At 46.2% G+C, this 18,139-nt stretch overlaps 1 protein-coding gene and 1 long non-coding RNA gene across 4 annotated transcripts; one reads left to right on the top strand and one right to left on the bottom strand.

Moving 5' to 3' along the window:
* Nucleotides 1-4,234: 4,234 nt before the first annotated feature.
* On the top strand, nt 4,235-5,858 carry LOC139038372 (uncharacterized). Its single transcript, XR_011491339.1, has 2 exons — nt 4,235-4,328; nt 5,516-5,858. It is a non-coding gene; the product is annotated as an uncharacterized lncRNA (long non-coding RNA).
* Nucleotides 5,859-7,309: 1,451 nt separating this feature from the next.
* On the bottom strand, nt 7,310-17,875 carry LY6K (lymphocyte antigen 6 family member K). 3 transcript variants are annotated; one of them, XM_070476884.1, is made up of 4 exons: nt 17,610-17,875; nt 9,882-9,972; nt 8,834-8,938; nt 7,310-7,657 (listed from the first exon to the last, which is right to left on the bottom strand). In XM_070476884.1, the coding sequence occupies exons 1-4, from the start codon at nt 17,847-17,849 to the stop codon at nt 7,371-7,373; spliced, it is 723 nt and encodes a 240-aa protein (XP_070332985.1). In that variant the 5' UTR covers nt 17,850-17,875; the 3' UTR covers nt 7,310-7,370. The 3 variants fall into 3 exon arrangements, with proteins under 3 accessions (XP_070332985.1, XP_020755686.2, XP_020755685.1); XM_020900027.2 differs by having other exon boundaries at nt 17,594-17,749; XM_020900026.2 differs by lacking the exon at nt 17,610-17,875 and adding an exon at nt 17,410-17,517.
* Nucleotides 17,876-18,139: the final 264 nt, after the last annotated feature.

The raw sequence follows: 18,139 nt of genomic DNA, 5'->3' as shown, positions 1-18,139 counted from the left end.
CTGAGAGTAGGCTGGGCCCAGAGGGTAGCTCTGCTTCTCACTCAGAGCTGGGCTCAACTGAGATGATTCAGCCATATGTGTTTCTCATCCTTCCACTACAAGGGCACTAATGAGCATTTTCTCCTCATGATGGTGCATTTGTGTATATATGCTAAGTTGCTCAGTCGTGTTTGACTTTTTGGGACCTCATGGACTAGCCGGCCAGGCTCCTCTGTCCGTGGGATTCTCCAGGCAAGAATACTGGAGTGGGGTTGCCATGTCCTCCTCCAGGAAATCTTCCCAACCCAGGGATTGAACCCACATCTCTTGTGTCTTCTGCATTGGCAGGCGGATTCTTTACCACTCATGCCACCTGGGAAGGCCCACTCATGATGGTGATAGAGGGATAAATAAGAAAGTAGACCCTAACAAATTAGAAGTTTGAGCCCCAAGTCAAGTCGAAGGAAATAATCCAGCCTTTGGTTGAAGGGGCTGCAAAATTACATGGCAAAGTGTTGCTTAAGAAATGGGGTCCACATTTACATCTGCATTCAAGTATGTTGGACCCTTCACCATAGCCCAGTTATCAAGCTCTTTCCATTCTTAAAAGTGGTACTGTGTTCAGTCTGATGTTTTCTACCCACTGCTCGTTTCCATTACTAAAATCCCTCTGTCTGCTTTTGTTACAAATGCTGCTAATTCAGCTCTTGGTCCTTTCTATCATACTCTAGATTTTTATTTCATTAATTTTTGCCACTTCATTATTGTCTCATTACTGTTTTTTAACTTTCAAAATGGGATGTCTAATTCCTTGATTTTCTGATGTTCTTTTCTTCTATTATAAAAATTTAGTTTTTAAAATGCTTGTCAGTTTTCCCCTGGAAGATGCTATAGCTTTATTCCAGTGTTTCATTGTGTATTGTTTTGTTTTTTGTGTAGACTTTAACTGTCCAATTTACAGTAGTTGAAATTTTTCATTCGGGTGTCTTGTTTTTGAGCAGTGCCTACACTGTCATTGTTGGGTGCAGAGTACAAGGCATGTTAGTTTTATTGTTCAGTGTTTTTACTAAACTTCTGCCCTCAGGTCTGTCGGTTGATGGGAGAAGTGTGTCTAAATATTCCACTTTGTTGCTGGTTTTGTCCATTTCTCCTGTTCTAACACTTTTTACTTTATGTATTTTGGAGCACTTATATTAAATACACATAAATTTTAAGTTTTTAAAAAATTTTTTCTGGTAAGTTGAACATTTTGTCATTTACATCTGTTAGTGATTTTTGCCTTAAAATCTATTTGTTTAACATTGATAATTTAAGTCTACTATATCATCCTCTGTCTTTTATGATGAATTTTTCTGTGGTCTTTTGAGTATTTTTCTGGATTAAAACAAAAACTTCAATCTGATAATCTGTCTCTGAGCTGGTGATTTTATTTATTGTGATTGCTAAGGCATATAGATGCATTTCTATCATCAATTATTTAGTACCTTTAAATTTATTCTATCCATTTTATCTCAAGTATTGATTTCTTTTTTTCTATTGCTAGGTAGAAGATAACAAACCCCATCTCTATGACACTTTGGCATTGCCCCTTTATGCCTGTGGCTGTCTCTGATCTCTGTGAGCCACGTGGAAACCAGAGAACATTGCATTGTTAGTCACGTCCCTCACGCTTTTCACACCGTTTGTGTCCACTGTTGTCTTATTTTCTTTAACCTTCCAAATGAGAAAATATTATTTTTAGGCTATCTTGTTAGTGTTTATTTGGCTTTATCCACGATTGGGCTTCCCTGGTGGCTCAGCTGGTAAAGAATCTGCCTGCAATGTGTAAGACCTGGGTTCAATCCCTGGGTTAGGAAGATCCCCTGGAGAAGGGAACGGCTACCACTCCAGCATTCCGGCCTGGAGAATTCCATGGACTGTATAGTCGCAAAGAGTCAGACAGGACTGAGCAACTTTCACATGTCTTAGTCTGCTCCAGCTGCTACAAGAAAACATCGTAGACTAGGAGGATTAAAGAGCAGACACTTGTTTCTCATAGTTGTGTAGGCTGCATGTTCAAGATCGAGGTACGGGATGATTCATTTTCTGGCAAGAGCCCGCTTCCTGGCTTGCAGATGGTGGCCTTCTTGCCATGTCGTCACGTGGTAGACAAAGCTCTCTGGAGTCTCATCTTCTAAGGATATTCATTCTTTTGTATCAGGGGCCAACCGTTATGACCTCACTTAACCTTATTTACTTCCTTCCTCCGCATACAGTCACACCAGGAATTAGGACTTCAACACAGGAATTTGTGGGGATACAATGCAGTCCATAGCACCACATATTAACATGTTTTTAAAAAACTGATTATTTCTTGCATTTTATCCTGCTGTCTGGGATTGTTTTCACTCCTCTTAATGCTTTTGGGGGAGTTCCTTTAGTAATTACTAGTCAGTGGTAAACCATTTTATTTTTCACTATTGTAAAAAGCCTTTTAGTATTCAAGTCCAAGTTACTTTCTAGTTATTTTCTTTCAGTGCTTTGAAGTTACCACTGCCTTGTCCTCTGCCTCCCAGTTTGAGCTGCAGTCTGCACAGGATATAACTGCCTTTCCCTTCGAGATGTATATTTTCTTTTGGTTTGCAGTCTGGACGTTTTGCTCTGAGTATGTCTCAGAGCAGCAGGCCTGTTGTGATCGCTTGACCTGAGTATTCATCACTGTTGGAAAATCACCCATTGCTCTTTCTCTGAACACTACCTGCACTCTGTTCTCTCTGTTCTTTTCTGGAATTCTGCTTGTTTCCTGTATTAGCTTCTCTCTTATTCTTCATATCTTCTAGTTTCTTCTCTGTATTTCCCATCTCTTTTAACCTCTTGGTTGCAATGGAATCATTTATTCAGCTCAAATTCCAGTATATTGTTGTCTCTTCATCTATGTGTGATCTGCTGTTTAATTTCTCCGTTGAGTTTTTATAATCAAAGATTACATCACTCACTTCCAGCAGTTTCCTAATTTTTTGCCTAGTATTTTTGATGGTCTTTCATTCTTTTCCTCATGTTTTCTATGCTCTTCTATTTCTAAAAGCAAATTTATTTTGTATTACAGACCTATGATTTCCAATGTTTGAAACTTTTGGTGATCCAGTTCTGCTTACTTGTTGTTTCTTGTTTTCTTGTGTCTTTTGTCAGTTTTGATTTTTAGCAGATATTTATTGAGATAATACCTTTGGGATTCTATGACTTCTGAGCTGAGTGAATATTCCTTCAGAGAGGATTTTCCTTTGCTTTAGTAGGTATCACAGGGTGAAACTCATCCATTACCACTTAACATTTTTCTTGTGGCTTAGGTTTATTGGAATAAAACAGTAGTGGGAATACAAGCCCCAAGTGACAATGAGAGTATCTAATTCTCAGGAAAAACTTCTCTTCATACGTTTTTCTCCATGTGGAGCCAATACTGACATAGACAAGTTTCCTTGTGCAGAGAGTATCTTTTCCCCTAGTTTAATATTTAATTTAGAAGGTCTCTGAAGCTCATTTGTTTTTTACTTTCACTTCCTCTCTCATGGAAACCCAGTGCCTTGTCTGCTACCCAACCTGAGGCTCTAGGTGATAGAAAAAAAGCAAATATGCTGAAGGCAGCTGCCAGCTTCACTCCTTGCTGACTGTATATTGTCAAGATTATTTTCTTTCCTTTCCTTTCCTCCCGCCCCCCTTCTTTCCTTTCTTCCTCTTCTGAAATGTTCACATTAGCTTGGTGTACAGTTAAAAAGTATTCAGAATGTTTTTCTCATGCGACATTTTTAAGTGGTTTGTAATAGGAGGGATTTTAGCCGACAGGGTTGTTGCTGGGAAAAAGCATCTTTGTAGTCCTTCCTTTGTGATGTACCTGAGCGCCCACTGTAGAGACTGACTGTGTCTGACAGTGTTTGACAGTGCATGGGCTTCTCATATCCTTGGATTATGTGAGAGCATTTTGAATGCTTCACCATGAAGCATGGTGTTTGTTTTAGGTTTCTGGTGGGTAACTTATATCAAATTATTGACTTTTTCTGTTCCTAGGGGTCACAGCATTTTAAAAAAATCAACTAGTGAATGTTAATGATCCTGTGATCATCATCCTTTAGTCCTTGTTGGGCATCTTTTTCTAAGACTGAATCATTCTTACATTTCTGGAGCAAATTGTACTTGGTCATATTATTATTTTAATACAGCCAATTAGTCAGTTTTTGGTTTTTGTTCACAAGTATGTCGGCCTCTAATGTTCCTTTCTTGCACTGTTTTTGTTTTGCTGTAGTATCAGTTATGTGCTTGGCCTATAAAAGGAGTGAGTTGGAAAGAGTGTTCCACATGCTTGAGACAGACAACAGGTGGGTGTGCTTGTTCAGAGACACTGAGGCTTTGGAGTGGAACTTGTGAGTCACTCCGTGTGTCTCAGGAGACGGGTCCTTGGCTGTGTTTGAGGGGCAAGGTTTGAAGGCTGCACTCCCTAGCTCCTCCACATGTCTTCTTGGGGCCCATCAAGTCCAGCGGTCCAAAGGACTGGCAGCTCACAAAGCTTCGGAAAGGCTAGAAAGCCGCCTTCTAGAAAGTTGCTTTCTATCGAAGTGGACCCTCAGATTCTCCATTTTCTTTGTTTTTAAAGCCTACATATAGGTGACAGTTTGGGCATGCATGCATATCTTGTCACTTTGAAAAAAAAAGCTTTTACAGCCCCCCCAGTTTCGCCTCCCCAAAGCACGTGCTCTGAGCTGCAGCAGCACTCACAAGGTGGAGCTTGCTTCCCCATGACACTCAGCTCTGGGCTGCTGAGCACTGCACTTTGTTTACACGAACAAGAAAGAAACACTTTCTGCTTTTGCTGAGACCCCCTTGTTTGGGGTTTTCTGTCACTTGCATCACACTTGCTCTTAAAGAGCACAGTGGCACCTTAGTAACACCACTGATAGAGTAACACGTTTCCCCCCTCATGTGAGCTCTCCCTCTCTCTGCATGAAGCTGTGAGGTCTCCAGGGCGCTGTAAGCCTCTTCCTTTCAGGCCCTTCTGTCAGCTCTGGCCAACATTCTACTGTCTACCTCCATGTAGCCATCCAGGCCTGGCCTGGCCCTGCTCACCTTGGTTTGACCTCCTCTGTCCAGCTAAGTTTTGACAGATCGTTTGTTCCTCAGTTGCTCTCTTGAAACCAAGTGTAGTTCCCTCTTGCCCTTGTGACTTTGGATTGGTGAACACCCAGACCTCATAGAAAGTGTTCGTCACTCAGTTGTGTCTGACTCCTTGTGAACCCATGGACGGTAGCCCACCAGTCTCCTCTGTCCTTGAAATTTTCTAGGCAGGAATAGTGGAGTGGGTTGCCATTTCCTTCTCCAGGGCATCTTCCAGACCCAGGGATTGAATCCGGGTCTCCCACACTGCAGGCAGGCTCTTTAATGACTGAGCCACTAGAGGCCCCGCCATTCCAGCTCCTATCCCAGGACTGCTCCTGGGCCCTCTTGCCAGCAAGCTCTTCTGGGTCTCTGCATAGTCTCAGCCACAACCTTCTCTCTCTCTTGCCTTCAGGGCCTGTTCCAAGCTGACATCATGCCCACCTCATCTGTGCACTCACTCTTCAGCAGACACCCCTGTCTTCAGCTTCACAGAGAAAATGTGACTGTTTGGGGATGAATTCTTTCATTTTCCTGGCTCCTTCCAACATGTGAGCTTTCTGTGCATTCGTGCTCATCCCTCTACTTGCTCACAGAAGTGTTTGCTCTCCTGCTGGGGTTGCAGCCTCTGCTTTGGATCCTGTTCCATTCTGCCTGCACCAGCTGGGCCCCCGTCACCCGTCCTTCACTCAACTGGCTCCCTGCTCTTCACAGATAAAGATTCCCAAGTCTTTACATTCTTGGTGTGGCATCAATGTTGACCGTGATCTGTTTTTTCTAAACACTACCCTCTTAAAACTTCTTCCTTACATAGTGACTTCTAGAAAGCGTATCTGTCACACTGGTGACAGCATTTTCCCCAGTTCACTTGAACTCCTCATCCTGCAATAATGTGATATCTCTCATCATCTAAGCACTGAAAGTGCTCTTCATCAGATCACCAAAGACCCACCAGATCTAAGCCTAGGGATTCTCCATGTTCATGGGTCTTGACGTCCCAGTTATCTTACACTGTGTGTAACCATCCTCCTGGTGAAGAGATGCCAGTGTCTGGTTGCCATGGCAACTTTTGAATAGTTGACCTCTTGTATCTCTTGCCTACCCTAACAAAAGGGATCCTACTTAAAATCCTGTCCTAGGCTGAGAGTGGGGAGTCCTGGGAGTGCTATTCCTGGATGGGGCATGAGAGGAAAGCGTGAGTGCAACGCCTATGCTTGGAAAGGGACATGCACACAGCAGGAGCCTAACAGAAACTGGAAGTTGTCAGCTGTGGAGTTGCTGGCCAGCACTCGGGGGCCCTTCTGGTTCAGAGGGTCTAGATGTGAGAGACAGCCCTGCTCCTTGCCTGCCCCACAGTATCCCCTTCTGGGGCCATTGAGACTCTTTCTGGAAGGTTCCCAGGATGCCCCAAGCAGCAGTCTCTCTGAGTCAGACCAGGTGGGGTGGGCCAGAGTGTGGGAGGGAGGGGGAGGCAGGAGAGCTGCAGATGGGGCTGCACCCACCCTAGCACCCAGTCAAAGGCCACAGGGGAGAGAGCATTTGTTTTGTGCAGAACTGCGACTCTGAACTCTGGCTGTCTTTACGTGGCTGCATCTCAAATGGAAACTGGAAAAGGCTGCAGTGTCGGCAGCAGTGCTGTTGTCTACCTGCCCGAGTTCCAGATGCTGGACAAATGCACGTGAAAGAATTTGTGAGTCCACACACCTGTGCCGGTTGGTGGGTGAAATCCATGCTTATTCAACAGAATTTCTTGTCTTCTGTCTCTTGGAGTCTGGAAGCAAGAACTGAAGGAGAGCAGCCAAGGGGGCCTCCCCTGTCACAAGAGGGCTGTAATCGGGAGGGGGTCCTACTACCCCACACTGAGCAGTATTTCTTTCACTCCAGAGATACCTTATGCCCAATCCTTCTGTCTCCCCTACTGACCCTGGGCCCCCCCAAAGGTCAGAAGTGTCTGAGAACTACTCTTCATGGGTGAGCCTCAGGCCCTGCCCTTCATCAATACCAAGGCCCCCCAAGGTGAAGAGGAGTCAAGAGTGATTGTCAGCAATAAACAGTTACAAGGTTTGATTTCAAAGAGAAACAACATGTAGACAAAATTGCTATGGGGAAGGTTTGGCTTTGCTCTAATTCAACCTGTGAGGTAGGGCCAAATGGACTCATTCTCCCCACCCCATGTCAAGGTGCCTGGAAAATCAGACCACCATTGAGCTAATTGATGGAAAACAAATTTAATACAACAAGTTCTAACCACCTGCAGCCAGTTGGCTTTGTCACGGCAGCCTGAGGCCCAGGAGCGCAGAGGCCAGTATCAGGAAAGGCATCGGCGCAGCGCTTCTGCCCCTGCCCCGCCCCATGCCGGGATTCAAGTAGGCATCTTCTGTGTTTTCTTTGATGACTGGTTTCTGGACGTTGCACAGGTTGGATGTACAGCACGCCAGGAACAGAAAGGGTGTGGGCTTTATGAGCACGAACGACCTGGCCATCCGTGAAAGTGTCTCATACAACCCACAGTTCACCGCACACTGCTTAGAATTAAGGAAGTACCGTGGAAATATTCCTAGGGAAAAATAGGACAGAGAGATGGGGGTCTCATGAATTGACAGCAGCAATGCCAACACCATTTCTGTCTGAAGTCTGCCCAACCCTGACCCTTCCATTTCCGCTTTCCAGAACCCCACTCAAAGAGGGCACCTGACAGGGAGTTGGGAGCCATCACTGCAAAGGAAGAGGGTCAGGCCTTTGTGTTCAGAGCTGCTTTTGGGGGTGCTTTTGCATGGCATCAGATGCCACCAGCCCTGACCTGTCTGCACATACTGGGCACTTGAGCCTGGCAATCTCCATTTGGGAACGCATAGGTTCCCTGGGCCTCAACTTCTCAAACACGGTTGCTCAGGCCTTTGTGACCACAGAAGAGACATACTGGAGCAAGGGGCACCTGGCCAGCCTGGCCACTGCCCAGGACTTGGAGCTGGCCTCTCAAGGGGCCACTCTTGGGGCCTGGGTGTAACTGCTGTGACTATGACCCTGCTGCCGGCGCAGCTCAGCACTGGGGGCAGGGCCCGTCTTCTGACTTCACCTCCCATATATCACTGTGCAATCATCTTTCCACACTACGTTATCAAGTCCACGTGAGGCTGCAGTGGCCCACACGCTTCCTGGAACATGGAAGCCCCAGAAGTGGCTGATGAATGGAAAGTGAATTCTCCAGGCCAGACAAGGCCACTGTTGGGTCATGCCAGGGCCTTCAAAGTCACCCTCAGGAGAGAGTTCTCATGAGGCCAGAAGCGCTTGGGGAAGTTACAGATGGCAGAGCAGCAGTCTCTAAATGTTTTAGAGCATGCATCCTCTTTCAGGACATACTTTAAGCCATGATTATGTGCATCTTTTGTCAGAGCTATTCCTGGTCAGACATTGAAGTCATTAAGACTCAACTGCTCACTTAGAAGTGAATGAAGAGAACTCCCCCTTACTCTCTCCCTACACCCCAGCATTTCAGTCTCACTGGCGGTTGATGCGTGCTGCCCTACATCGGCTCTGCTATTACTTATGTAAGCTGGGTCTCCTCAGTGGCCTGCTGTCACTCCTGGCTTCACAGGACTTTGCTCTTCAAATTTTAAAAAAGGATCATCTTTATGTTAGTTGTTCTTTACTGAGGAAAACTCGACAGGCCCTAAGTCCTGAAAGCATTCTACTGGCCTGTGTGTGGCACCCCACTGGGACCCAAGACACTTACTCACGGCAGCAGAGATACAGTAGGTAGAGCCCGTGTCACAGTTCTCTGGAGCTTGGCATTCGACACTGTTCTCCCGCTCACAAACGTGACACCTCAAGGTAGACCCTGAAAGGAGGAATGAAAAGGCAGAATGCAGCAGCTCTCAGATCCCATCAGAGCAACACCTGCCATCCTCTCCTCCTTGAGTGAGGACAGAGCCCTGGGTCCCTCCATCTTTCTGGCGCCTCACAGCCTGCCCCATCCTGCAAGCTCCTCCTCTCCTTTCTGGGTTTCCCTTGTGTGCCCACTGGATGTAGCTCACAGACCCACCCCACACCCACAGCATGAACACAGATGAGCACAGACCCTCACCCCGGAGACATACATACTCACACTGTCATATGGAAACACCCGAGACCCCCCTTCCCCGCAACCCCCACTCAGGGACATGCCCACATCACCACACCTCACTGGCATCTCACATTCGACTGCTCTAGAAAAAGAAATTCCATGGCTTTGGAGTCTGTGCCCGTGCACCCTTTCCACCTACCTTCCTGGCCAACCCCACTGCCTCCAGTGCCTGGCTCCACGCTCCTTGGCCTGAGACCCTGTGTCCTGCCTGACCCGGGAACCGAGGCAGCCCACTATTGAGTCTGTGTCAGGGCAGGACTTGTTCTTGGGGAAGAAGCTGGTCACATTCCAGCAGCTCTCCATTTTCAGAGGTAGTCCCCAGAAGGCTTGAAGATGGCTGGTTCAGGCTTGGCCTCCAGACCAACCATCCCCAGGAAGGCAGGGCCATGGCAGGGAGAGCTGGGTGCTGGGCAATAAAACCAATCATCCCTGCCTGCCCTTGGGGACCCCACATCAAGAGGCTCCCCCACTACGTATCCATATCAGCTGACCATCCTTCTAATGCTGTCTTGCCCACTGAATCCTCTGGGCTACAACTGCCTGGACCCACCTGGTGCCAGGGCAGCATCCAGACACGGATGGCCACCCTGTGTCTGTACAGGCATTCCAGACCTCCTCCTTCTCCTCCCAGCCCAGGGGGCTCAGGGCCAGAACTGACCTTGATTTGCCGGCACGGTGACATTGCTCTCCACCCGTGGCAGGCCCAAGACCAGAAGAAAAGCAAGGAGGGTTATCATTTCCAGCGATGCCTGGACATGAGGAACAAGCAGGACCACTTGGTCAGACCTGTGGCTCCAGTTGACCCCTGTTGGTCTAGCACCATTCAGAGCCCTCCCCTCTGGTCACTGGGGCAGACCCTCCCCTCCTCATCCATGGGCCAGGGGCTGGGTATGGTCTCTTGATGCTGGGGGTGGGGCTGTCACCACCACCACCAAGTCCCCTCTGTCCCCAGGGACCCCACCACTCCCTGGAACTCTGCATTCATTCACCCATGCCCCAGCAAACTTGCTCAGCAAGTGTTCCTGCTGCAGTTCCCCCAAGGCAGTACCGGGTTTCCCCAACCCCTGATTTGAACTCCTGTTCTCTTTGGAGACACCATAGGGTACTCTCCCACCCAGCGTCACCGCCCTTCCTCCTCCCTCTTCATCTTCCTCTCCATCCATTGCCAGGTCTTCACTGGTACAGCCTGACCCCAGGGTACAGGAAGGCTTGGCTACCCCTGCACCGCCCAGCCCAGCCTTACTGCCCAGATGGGTGCTGAGGCTAGCCCTCTCCCTCACAAGGCCTGCCAGCCTTATGCCCTTACGCACTCATACCCCGCAGCCTTCTGGGCTCCCCATCCCCGCTCCTGCCCCAGGTTCCACACCCCTCCTTCGCCCTGCTATCTGGCAGGTAGGGGGCAACAAGCCTCTGTTAGCGCAGTCAACACCTTTGCAGGAATTCTGGTTTTTCACATGCCATTGCCTGGATGTAGGACAGTCCATTTTCAGAGCCTCTTTCGATGAGCCTTTGTGTTGTTTACAGTGTATTGTACTAGAAATAAAGCTGCAATTGTCCATAGTGTTATTTCTTACAAGTGCAGGTACACTGGAGAGTTTCCCAGAAATAAGACTGACAGTCAAAAGTTTGATGTATTTGCAATGTAGATGCACTTGCCCAACAGTTCATCAGTTTTCTCCACGAGTGCCTGTTCCCATAGTATCATCAAAAAAGGGTACATTCCTATTCATCCTTTGGGTTTTCACCAATGTGGTAGGTTAAAAATAGTATCCTGATAATTAACGATCAGAATTAATTATGAGTGACATACAGTTTTTGCATTCAGATAGATGTCTGCATTCCTTTTTCTGTGCTTTCTATTCAAGTCTGTTATCCAAATACACTGTGACCCTAGTCCATTGTCTGCCATAAAAAGTAAAACTGTTTTTCCTATTTGATATAGATCTTGGTATTAATGCCAAGCAGAAGTGGTTATGCCAAGCTTTTCATGGTTAAATAGAGCCAGACCCTAAAGTGATAAGGATGGGTTTTAAATCAGGAGCATTCTATTTCAGTGGGAAAAAGAGTCTTCATGAAGGGAACTCCACTTGAACTTGCACAGGGGTGACTGGGCATCTTAAAGGAAGAGTGAGGGAGTACGGAGGTGGTGAGCAGGGCTCAGTGGAGTTAGGGAAGTGAAAGTTACACAAGCAGGAAGGCAGGGTTGGTCCCTGTGAAATCCATCTTGGTTTGCTAACTGACATGTACCAAAGTTAAGCACCCACCCTCCACAGAGGCTGAGAAAGGGGCCCATCTTCACAGAACACAGGAAGGGGTTTAAGGCCAGGGTTTGGGGCAGGGGGGAGACTTGGATCATCTAGGGATGTGACCTACAGTTGTTAGAAGGCACTTAGTGTCTGCTCTAGTCTTTACAGACCAAGTTTGACGCCTAGTGGATAAAGGGCCCAGAGGAGCCTGGCTGGAGTGAGTCAGGAGAGGAGCTTTACCACCACCTTTTATTTTATGGTTCTGGATTTTGAAACCAGAGAAGTTTCAAAATTCAGAGCCATAGTTCTGCTAGTTAGAGAAACCTTCCCCCACACATCTGATCTCAGAAACTAGGCAGGGTTAGGCCTGGTCAGCATTTGGATGGGAGAAACCTTCCCTCAAACAAGGTTATAAATTAATTCTCTCATATTTTCTTCTGATAGCTTTACCAGACTTTTTTTTTTTTCTTTCTCTTTTAACATTTGAATCTTCGATCCATTTGGGACTTACCCTTCAGTGTTATGTTTTTTCAGACGATGACTTAAATTATCTTAACATCATTAATCATAATGTCCACCTCATCTACTGTCAATTTGGAAGCCCTTTCATCATGTATTGGATTCCAGATGCACCTGGTTCTCTTTGTGGGTTGTCTTCAGTTCCTTTGTCTGTCCATTCACACACCAGAACTACAGTTTTGGTGACTGGGTCCACAGCACACCCTTGAAGGTGGGGGAGGCCCTCACCATACCTTTCAGAATTTATTGTTGCTTGATTCTTTTTTGGTTTGTCTGGTTAGGAAGTAGAAAGCCAAATGAGAACCTGTATTAACTCTAACAACCACAAACACAATGACAGCAAAAAGAGAAAACCAGAAAGCTGAGCTTGCAATGTCACCAGGTAAACACAAATCTGAAGAGTAGCAAGCCCTAAAAAAGTGGAATGATATGCTGTGTTCCCAGATCAGAAGACTTACTATTGCTAAGATGTCAGTTCTCCCTAAATTGATCTGTAGATTTAGCACAATCTCAGGCAAATTTCCCGGAGATATATTTTCAATGTAGAAATAATCAACTGGGATTCTAAAATTTAGGTAGAAAAGTGAAAGACCTAGAATAGCCAAAATAATTTGGAAATAAAAGAGCCAAGGACTTATACTACTTGATTTTGAGACTTACTAGAAAGCTATGGTAACCAAAGACAGTGTGATGCTGCAGCAAGCTTAGACATACACTCAATAGAATAAAGAGTCAAGAAGTAGACCTACCCATGTGTGACTGACTGATTTTAGACAAAGGTGACAAGCAAAAAAATGCAATGAAGAAATGGCCTCTTCTGTGACAAATAATGCTGAGACCTTTGAACAAACATATGCAAAAATGATGCCCCCAAATGCAAAAAAGAACAAAAACATAAACATGACTTTCCCTTTGAAAAGTGAAAAATGAAAGTGTTAGTCACTCAGTTGTGTCCGACTCTTTGTGATCCCCATGGACTGTAGCCTTCCAGGCTTCTCCATGAAATTCTCCAGGCAAGAATACTAGAGTGGGTAGTCATTTCCTTCTCCAGGGGTCTTCCTGACTCAGGGATTGAACCCGGACCTCCTGCATTCCAGGGAGATTCTTTACCATATGAGCCACAAGGGAAGCCCTGACTTTCCCTTTACCTCATCGTACACAAAAATCCATTTCAACAGATTATAGATATGTTATAAAACTTATCTAAATACAAAGCTAGACGACTGTTAGAGAAAAACAGGAACACTGTTTTCAACCTTAGGTTAGTCGAAGAATTTTTCAGTTCAGTTCAGTTCCTCGGTTGTGTCCAACTCTTTGTGGCTCCATGGATTGCGGCTCCATGGACTGCATGTCAGGCCTCCCTGTCGATCACCACCTCCCGGAGTTTACTCAAACTCATGTCCATTGAGTCGGTGATGCCATCCAACCAGCTCATCCTTTGTCATCCCCTTCTCCTCCCATCTTCAGTATTTCCCAGCATCAGGGTCTTTTCAAATGAGTCAGTTCTTCGCATCAGGTGGCCAAAGTATTGGAGCTTCAGCATCAGTCCTTCCAATGAATATTCAGGACTGATTTCCTTTAGGATGGACTGGTTGGATCACCTTGCAGTCCAAGGGACTCTCAAGAGTCTTCTCCAACACCACAGTTCAAAAGCATCGATTCTTCAGCATCCAGTTTTCTTTATAGTCCAACTCTCACATCCCTACATGACTACTGGAAAAACCATAGCTTTGACTAGATAGACTTTTGTTGGTAAATTAATGTCTCTGCTTTTTAATATGCTGTCTAGGTTGGTCATAACTTTTCTTCCAAGGAGCAAGTGTCTTTTAATTCCATGGCTGCAGTCACCACCTGCAGTGATTTTGGAGCCCCCCCCCCCCCCAAAAAAAAGAAAGTCTGTCACTGTTTCTACTGTTTTCCCATCTATTTGCCATGAAGTGATGGGACCATATGCCATGATCATAGTTTTCTGACTGTTGAGTTTTAAGCTAACTTTTTCACTCTCCTCTTTCACTTTCATCAAGAGGCTCTTTAGTCCTTTTTCACTTTCTGCCATAAGGCTGGTGTCATCTGGGTATCTGAGGTTATTGATATTTCTCCCGGAAATCTTGATTCCAGCTTATGCTTCATCCAGCCCGGCATTTCACATGATGTACTGTGCATATAAGTTAAATAAGCAGGGTGACAATATACAGCCTGATGTAATCCTTTCCCAATTTGGAACCAGTCTGTTGTTCCATGTCTGGTTCTAACTGTTGCTTCTTGACCTGCATACAGATTTCTCAAGAGGCAGGTCAGGTGGTCTGGTATTCCTACATCTTTAAGAATTTTCCAGAGTTTGTCGTGGTCCACACAGTCAAAGGTTTTGGCATAGCCAGTTAAGCAGAAGTAGATATTTTTTCTGGAACTCTCTTGCTTTTTTGATGATCCAACAGATGTTGGATGTTGAATTTTTAGATAAGATGTATAAAACATGAATCACATGACCAAAACTGCTACAGTTTGTAGGGGAAAGAATGCTGATGTCTGTAGTTAACTTTGAAAGGAATCCAAAAGATAAAGTGAATTAAAGCATTGTTAGACAGATGGATAGATATGTGGGAGAACTAGTAAAATGTTAAGGTGGACAAGGTGGTGGGCTTCCCGACTGACGCAGTGGTAAAGAACTGCCTGCCAATGCAGGAGACACAAGAGACGCAGGTTCCACCCTGGCTTGGGAAGATCCCCTGGAGGAGGAAATGACAACATACTCCAGTATTCCTGCCTGAAAAATTCCATGGACAGAGGAGCCTGGCAGGCTGCAGTCCATGGAGTCACAAAGAGCAATGACTGAACAATTAACACTTTCACTTGCTTATACTGAACAGAGTTGCACACAACCGAACACACACACACACACACACACACACACACTCCTTGCACTCACTGTAAACTATTTCAACATTACTGCCTCAGATAATTTATATAAAATGCAAGGGGTTAAAAATGTGCTCTACAGGGAATTCCCTGTTGGTACAGTCGTTAGGACTCCATGCTTTCACTGCCACGGGCCCACATTGAATTCTTCATCAGGTGACTAACATGCAGCCAGCCAGGTGGCATGGCCAAATTTTTTTAAATTTTAAATGTGTTCTACATTTTTTTTAGCCCAGATTTAACCCATTATGAGAATCATGGCTTACTGCAGCAACTATTTGAACAAGAGTCTTAATTCACCTCCTCAGTTAAAACCTGAAGGTCCAGAATTTGACTGCCTAACCCTGGGTGTAGAAATCTAAGGCCTCTGCAGCATATAGGTTAAATGGGCTGGTAGTGATATTTAGAATATTTTAACATTCACAGTCTTACAAGCTGCAGTAACTCCTATGGGGGTAGAAAAAGGAATAAGAACATCATTAAATGAATGGGAATTAAAACAGGTGGCCTTTCGCATTGCTTCACTTGTCCCTGATATGGCAAAGACTGTCCAAGAAGAAAAACAGCTCATGGGAGACTTGGTCTATGAGGCCAACTTGGCTAAAACCTACTCCGAATTCAGGCAAAAGTTGTATTCTTTGGAAATGGGACTCATCACACATTGAGTTCTCCCACAGAGGTGTTTGAATTTTCCAGCATATGTGAAAAATCGAGTGTGGTGGATCTCAAGAATGATAATGATATGATTTAGTGAGTAGCTACATTGATAACACCATGTGGATGAGTTCCCTCCAAGGAAAGTGTAATAAGGAACCTTATTTGGTGCCAACTGGAAAGAAATCATCTGAAAGAGTCTCTGGAGATTCCTTAAAAAACTGGAAATAGAACTGCCATCTGACCCAGCAATCCCACTCCTGGGTATACACACCAAGGAAACCAGAACTGAAAGAGACACGTGTACCCTAATGTTCATCGCAGCACTGTTTATAATTGTCAGGACATGGAAGCAACCTAGATGCCCATCAGCAGACAAATGGATAAGAAAGCTGTGCTACATATACACAATGGAATATTACTTAGCCATTAAAAAGAATACATTTGAATCAGTTGTAATGAGATGGATGAAACTGGAGCCCATTATACAGAGTGAAGTAAGCCAGAAAGATAAACACCAATACAGTATACTAATGCATATATATTGAATTTAGAAAGATGGTAACGATAACCCTATATGCAAGACAGAGAAAGAGACACAGATGTATAGAACGGACTTTTGGACTCTATGGGAGAAGGTGAGAGTGTAATGATCTGAGAAAACAGCATCAAAACATGTATATTATCAAGTGTGAAACAGATCACCAGTCCAGGTTGGCTGCATGAGACAAGTGCTTAGGGCTGGTGCACTGGGATGACCCAGAGGGATGGGAAGCAGAAGGAGGTGGGAGGGGGGGTTCAGGATGGGGAACACATGTAAATCCATGGCTGATTCATGTCAATGTATGGCAAAAACCACTACAATACTGTAAAGTAATTAGCCTCTAACTAATAAAAATAAAAAAATAAAATAACTTAAAAAAAAAGAGTCTCTGGAAAAAAGATCTGGGGATTACTCTGGATCCTGGATTATTGTGACACCACTCCTTCCCCATTTTAGCTCCAGACGTTACAAAAAGCTGTAAAAGGCAAAGCTCAGCGGCATTCCATAACGACATTTTCCTTCTCTTTTGGTACCACTAGCTTGGCGAAGAAAGTGATGACCTGGTTAAATCTCTGTGCTGGTTGCCCACTGATGGTGTTGACTAACAGAAAGATAACAGAATTGTCAGACCTGTGAATTGCTTTTGGCAGAAATACCTGAACCTCCTAGACGTGTGATTTAAATCAACGTGGAATCTGCAGGTGACGTGTATATGAGTTGGGGAGCCTCGGGACTCAAGGTTGGAGATGCTGGGTGGGGTCCTGGTGGGATGTGGCTTTCAGTGGTGAAGATGCTGTGTGGGTTCCCGAGTCACCCATCTCCAGAAGGTGATGATGGATGGCCCAGGTGGTGGTGGAAAGGACACCCACAGGAAGGGCTGCCAGGTAGGTAGGGGAAGCAATGGGACCCCAGTAGAGGGATGCGTGTTGTCAGAACGGATGGATGGTCGCAGTTGAATCTGCCATCCCGGCTTTACGAGGGAGGGGCCAAACCACAGAATCTGCAGACACTGCCCTGAGACTTACAACAAGCCTGAAGCGCTGGGTCCACCACCCTCCATCCTCCCTAGAACTTTCGGAACCTTCTAGCCACCTCCCATCTGTTCCCCGCCTGCCATCTCCTGCCCAGGTTTTCTAAAATGCCCCCAAGTTGTGCCCAGGCTTTTGGAACCTTCCCCAGCCCTGTGTTCTGTGAAGACCTTCGGGAACCTTCCACGTCTCTCTCCCCTCCAACCCTTCAGGGTCGTGCCCAGACCTTCTAGAAACGTCTCCGTGCGCCATGTCCGTCCCAGGCCTCCCTAACCTTACCCGAGACCCCATGTCCTGGAGGACCTTCTGGAGCCTTCTTCAGCCCCCCTATTCTGCGAAGACCTTCCGGAATCTTCCTGAATACTCGCTTCCTGCCAAGAACTGCAGAAACTTCCCCGCCCCCGTGTCCCAGCCAGACTTTGGATTTCCTCTTCCTCTGCCCCGCCACCACATCGCCCCCAACCTTGTCTTGTCTAAACCTTCTGGAAACTTCCAGGACACGAACTCCAGAGGGGCTCCCACAAGAAGCTGCAGGTGAGTGAGGACAGGCCGCTCCGGCTCGGCGCCCACACTCCACCCGGAAGCACTGAGCGGCCTCTCCCATCAGGCTTTGCGCGGCTTCCAGAAGGTTTCGCCGCGCTCGCGGGTGGAAGCACCCCCAGGGGCGGTCTCGTCAGGCTGCCTGGCGGAGGGCGACGCCCGAAAGTGTTAGGGGACATGCAGCGGGGAGATGGTTCCAGAAGGTCTGGGCAGGAGCAGGTTTGGCGGGGCGTCGCGGGGCAGGTTCATGCCTTGACATACCCGGCATCACAAGTCTGCCATGACTGACAGTACTAGCGTTCCTTCTCTGTTACAGTGAAACGGAGGGAGAATCACTACTCGACAGAGAACCAGCAAATCCCCAAATTCTTAGTAACTAGTCCTAAACCAGTTACACAGAAGAGAGGCCCCAGCAGAAACTGGGTAACAGTAAAGACTAAAGGAATGTGAGGTTAGCACAAGTTAGAAG

This window comes from Odocoileus virginianus, chromosome 15 (genome assembly GCF_023699985.2).
Source record: "Odocoileus virginianus isolate 20LAN1187 ecotype Illinois chromosome 15, Ovbor_1.2, whole genome shotgun sequence".
Lineage (NCBI taxonomy): Eukaryota > Metazoa > Chordata > Mammalia > Artiodactyla > Cervidae > Odocoileus > Odocoileus virginianus.
This window is presented reverse-complemented; position numbering and strand designations above follow the sequence as displayed.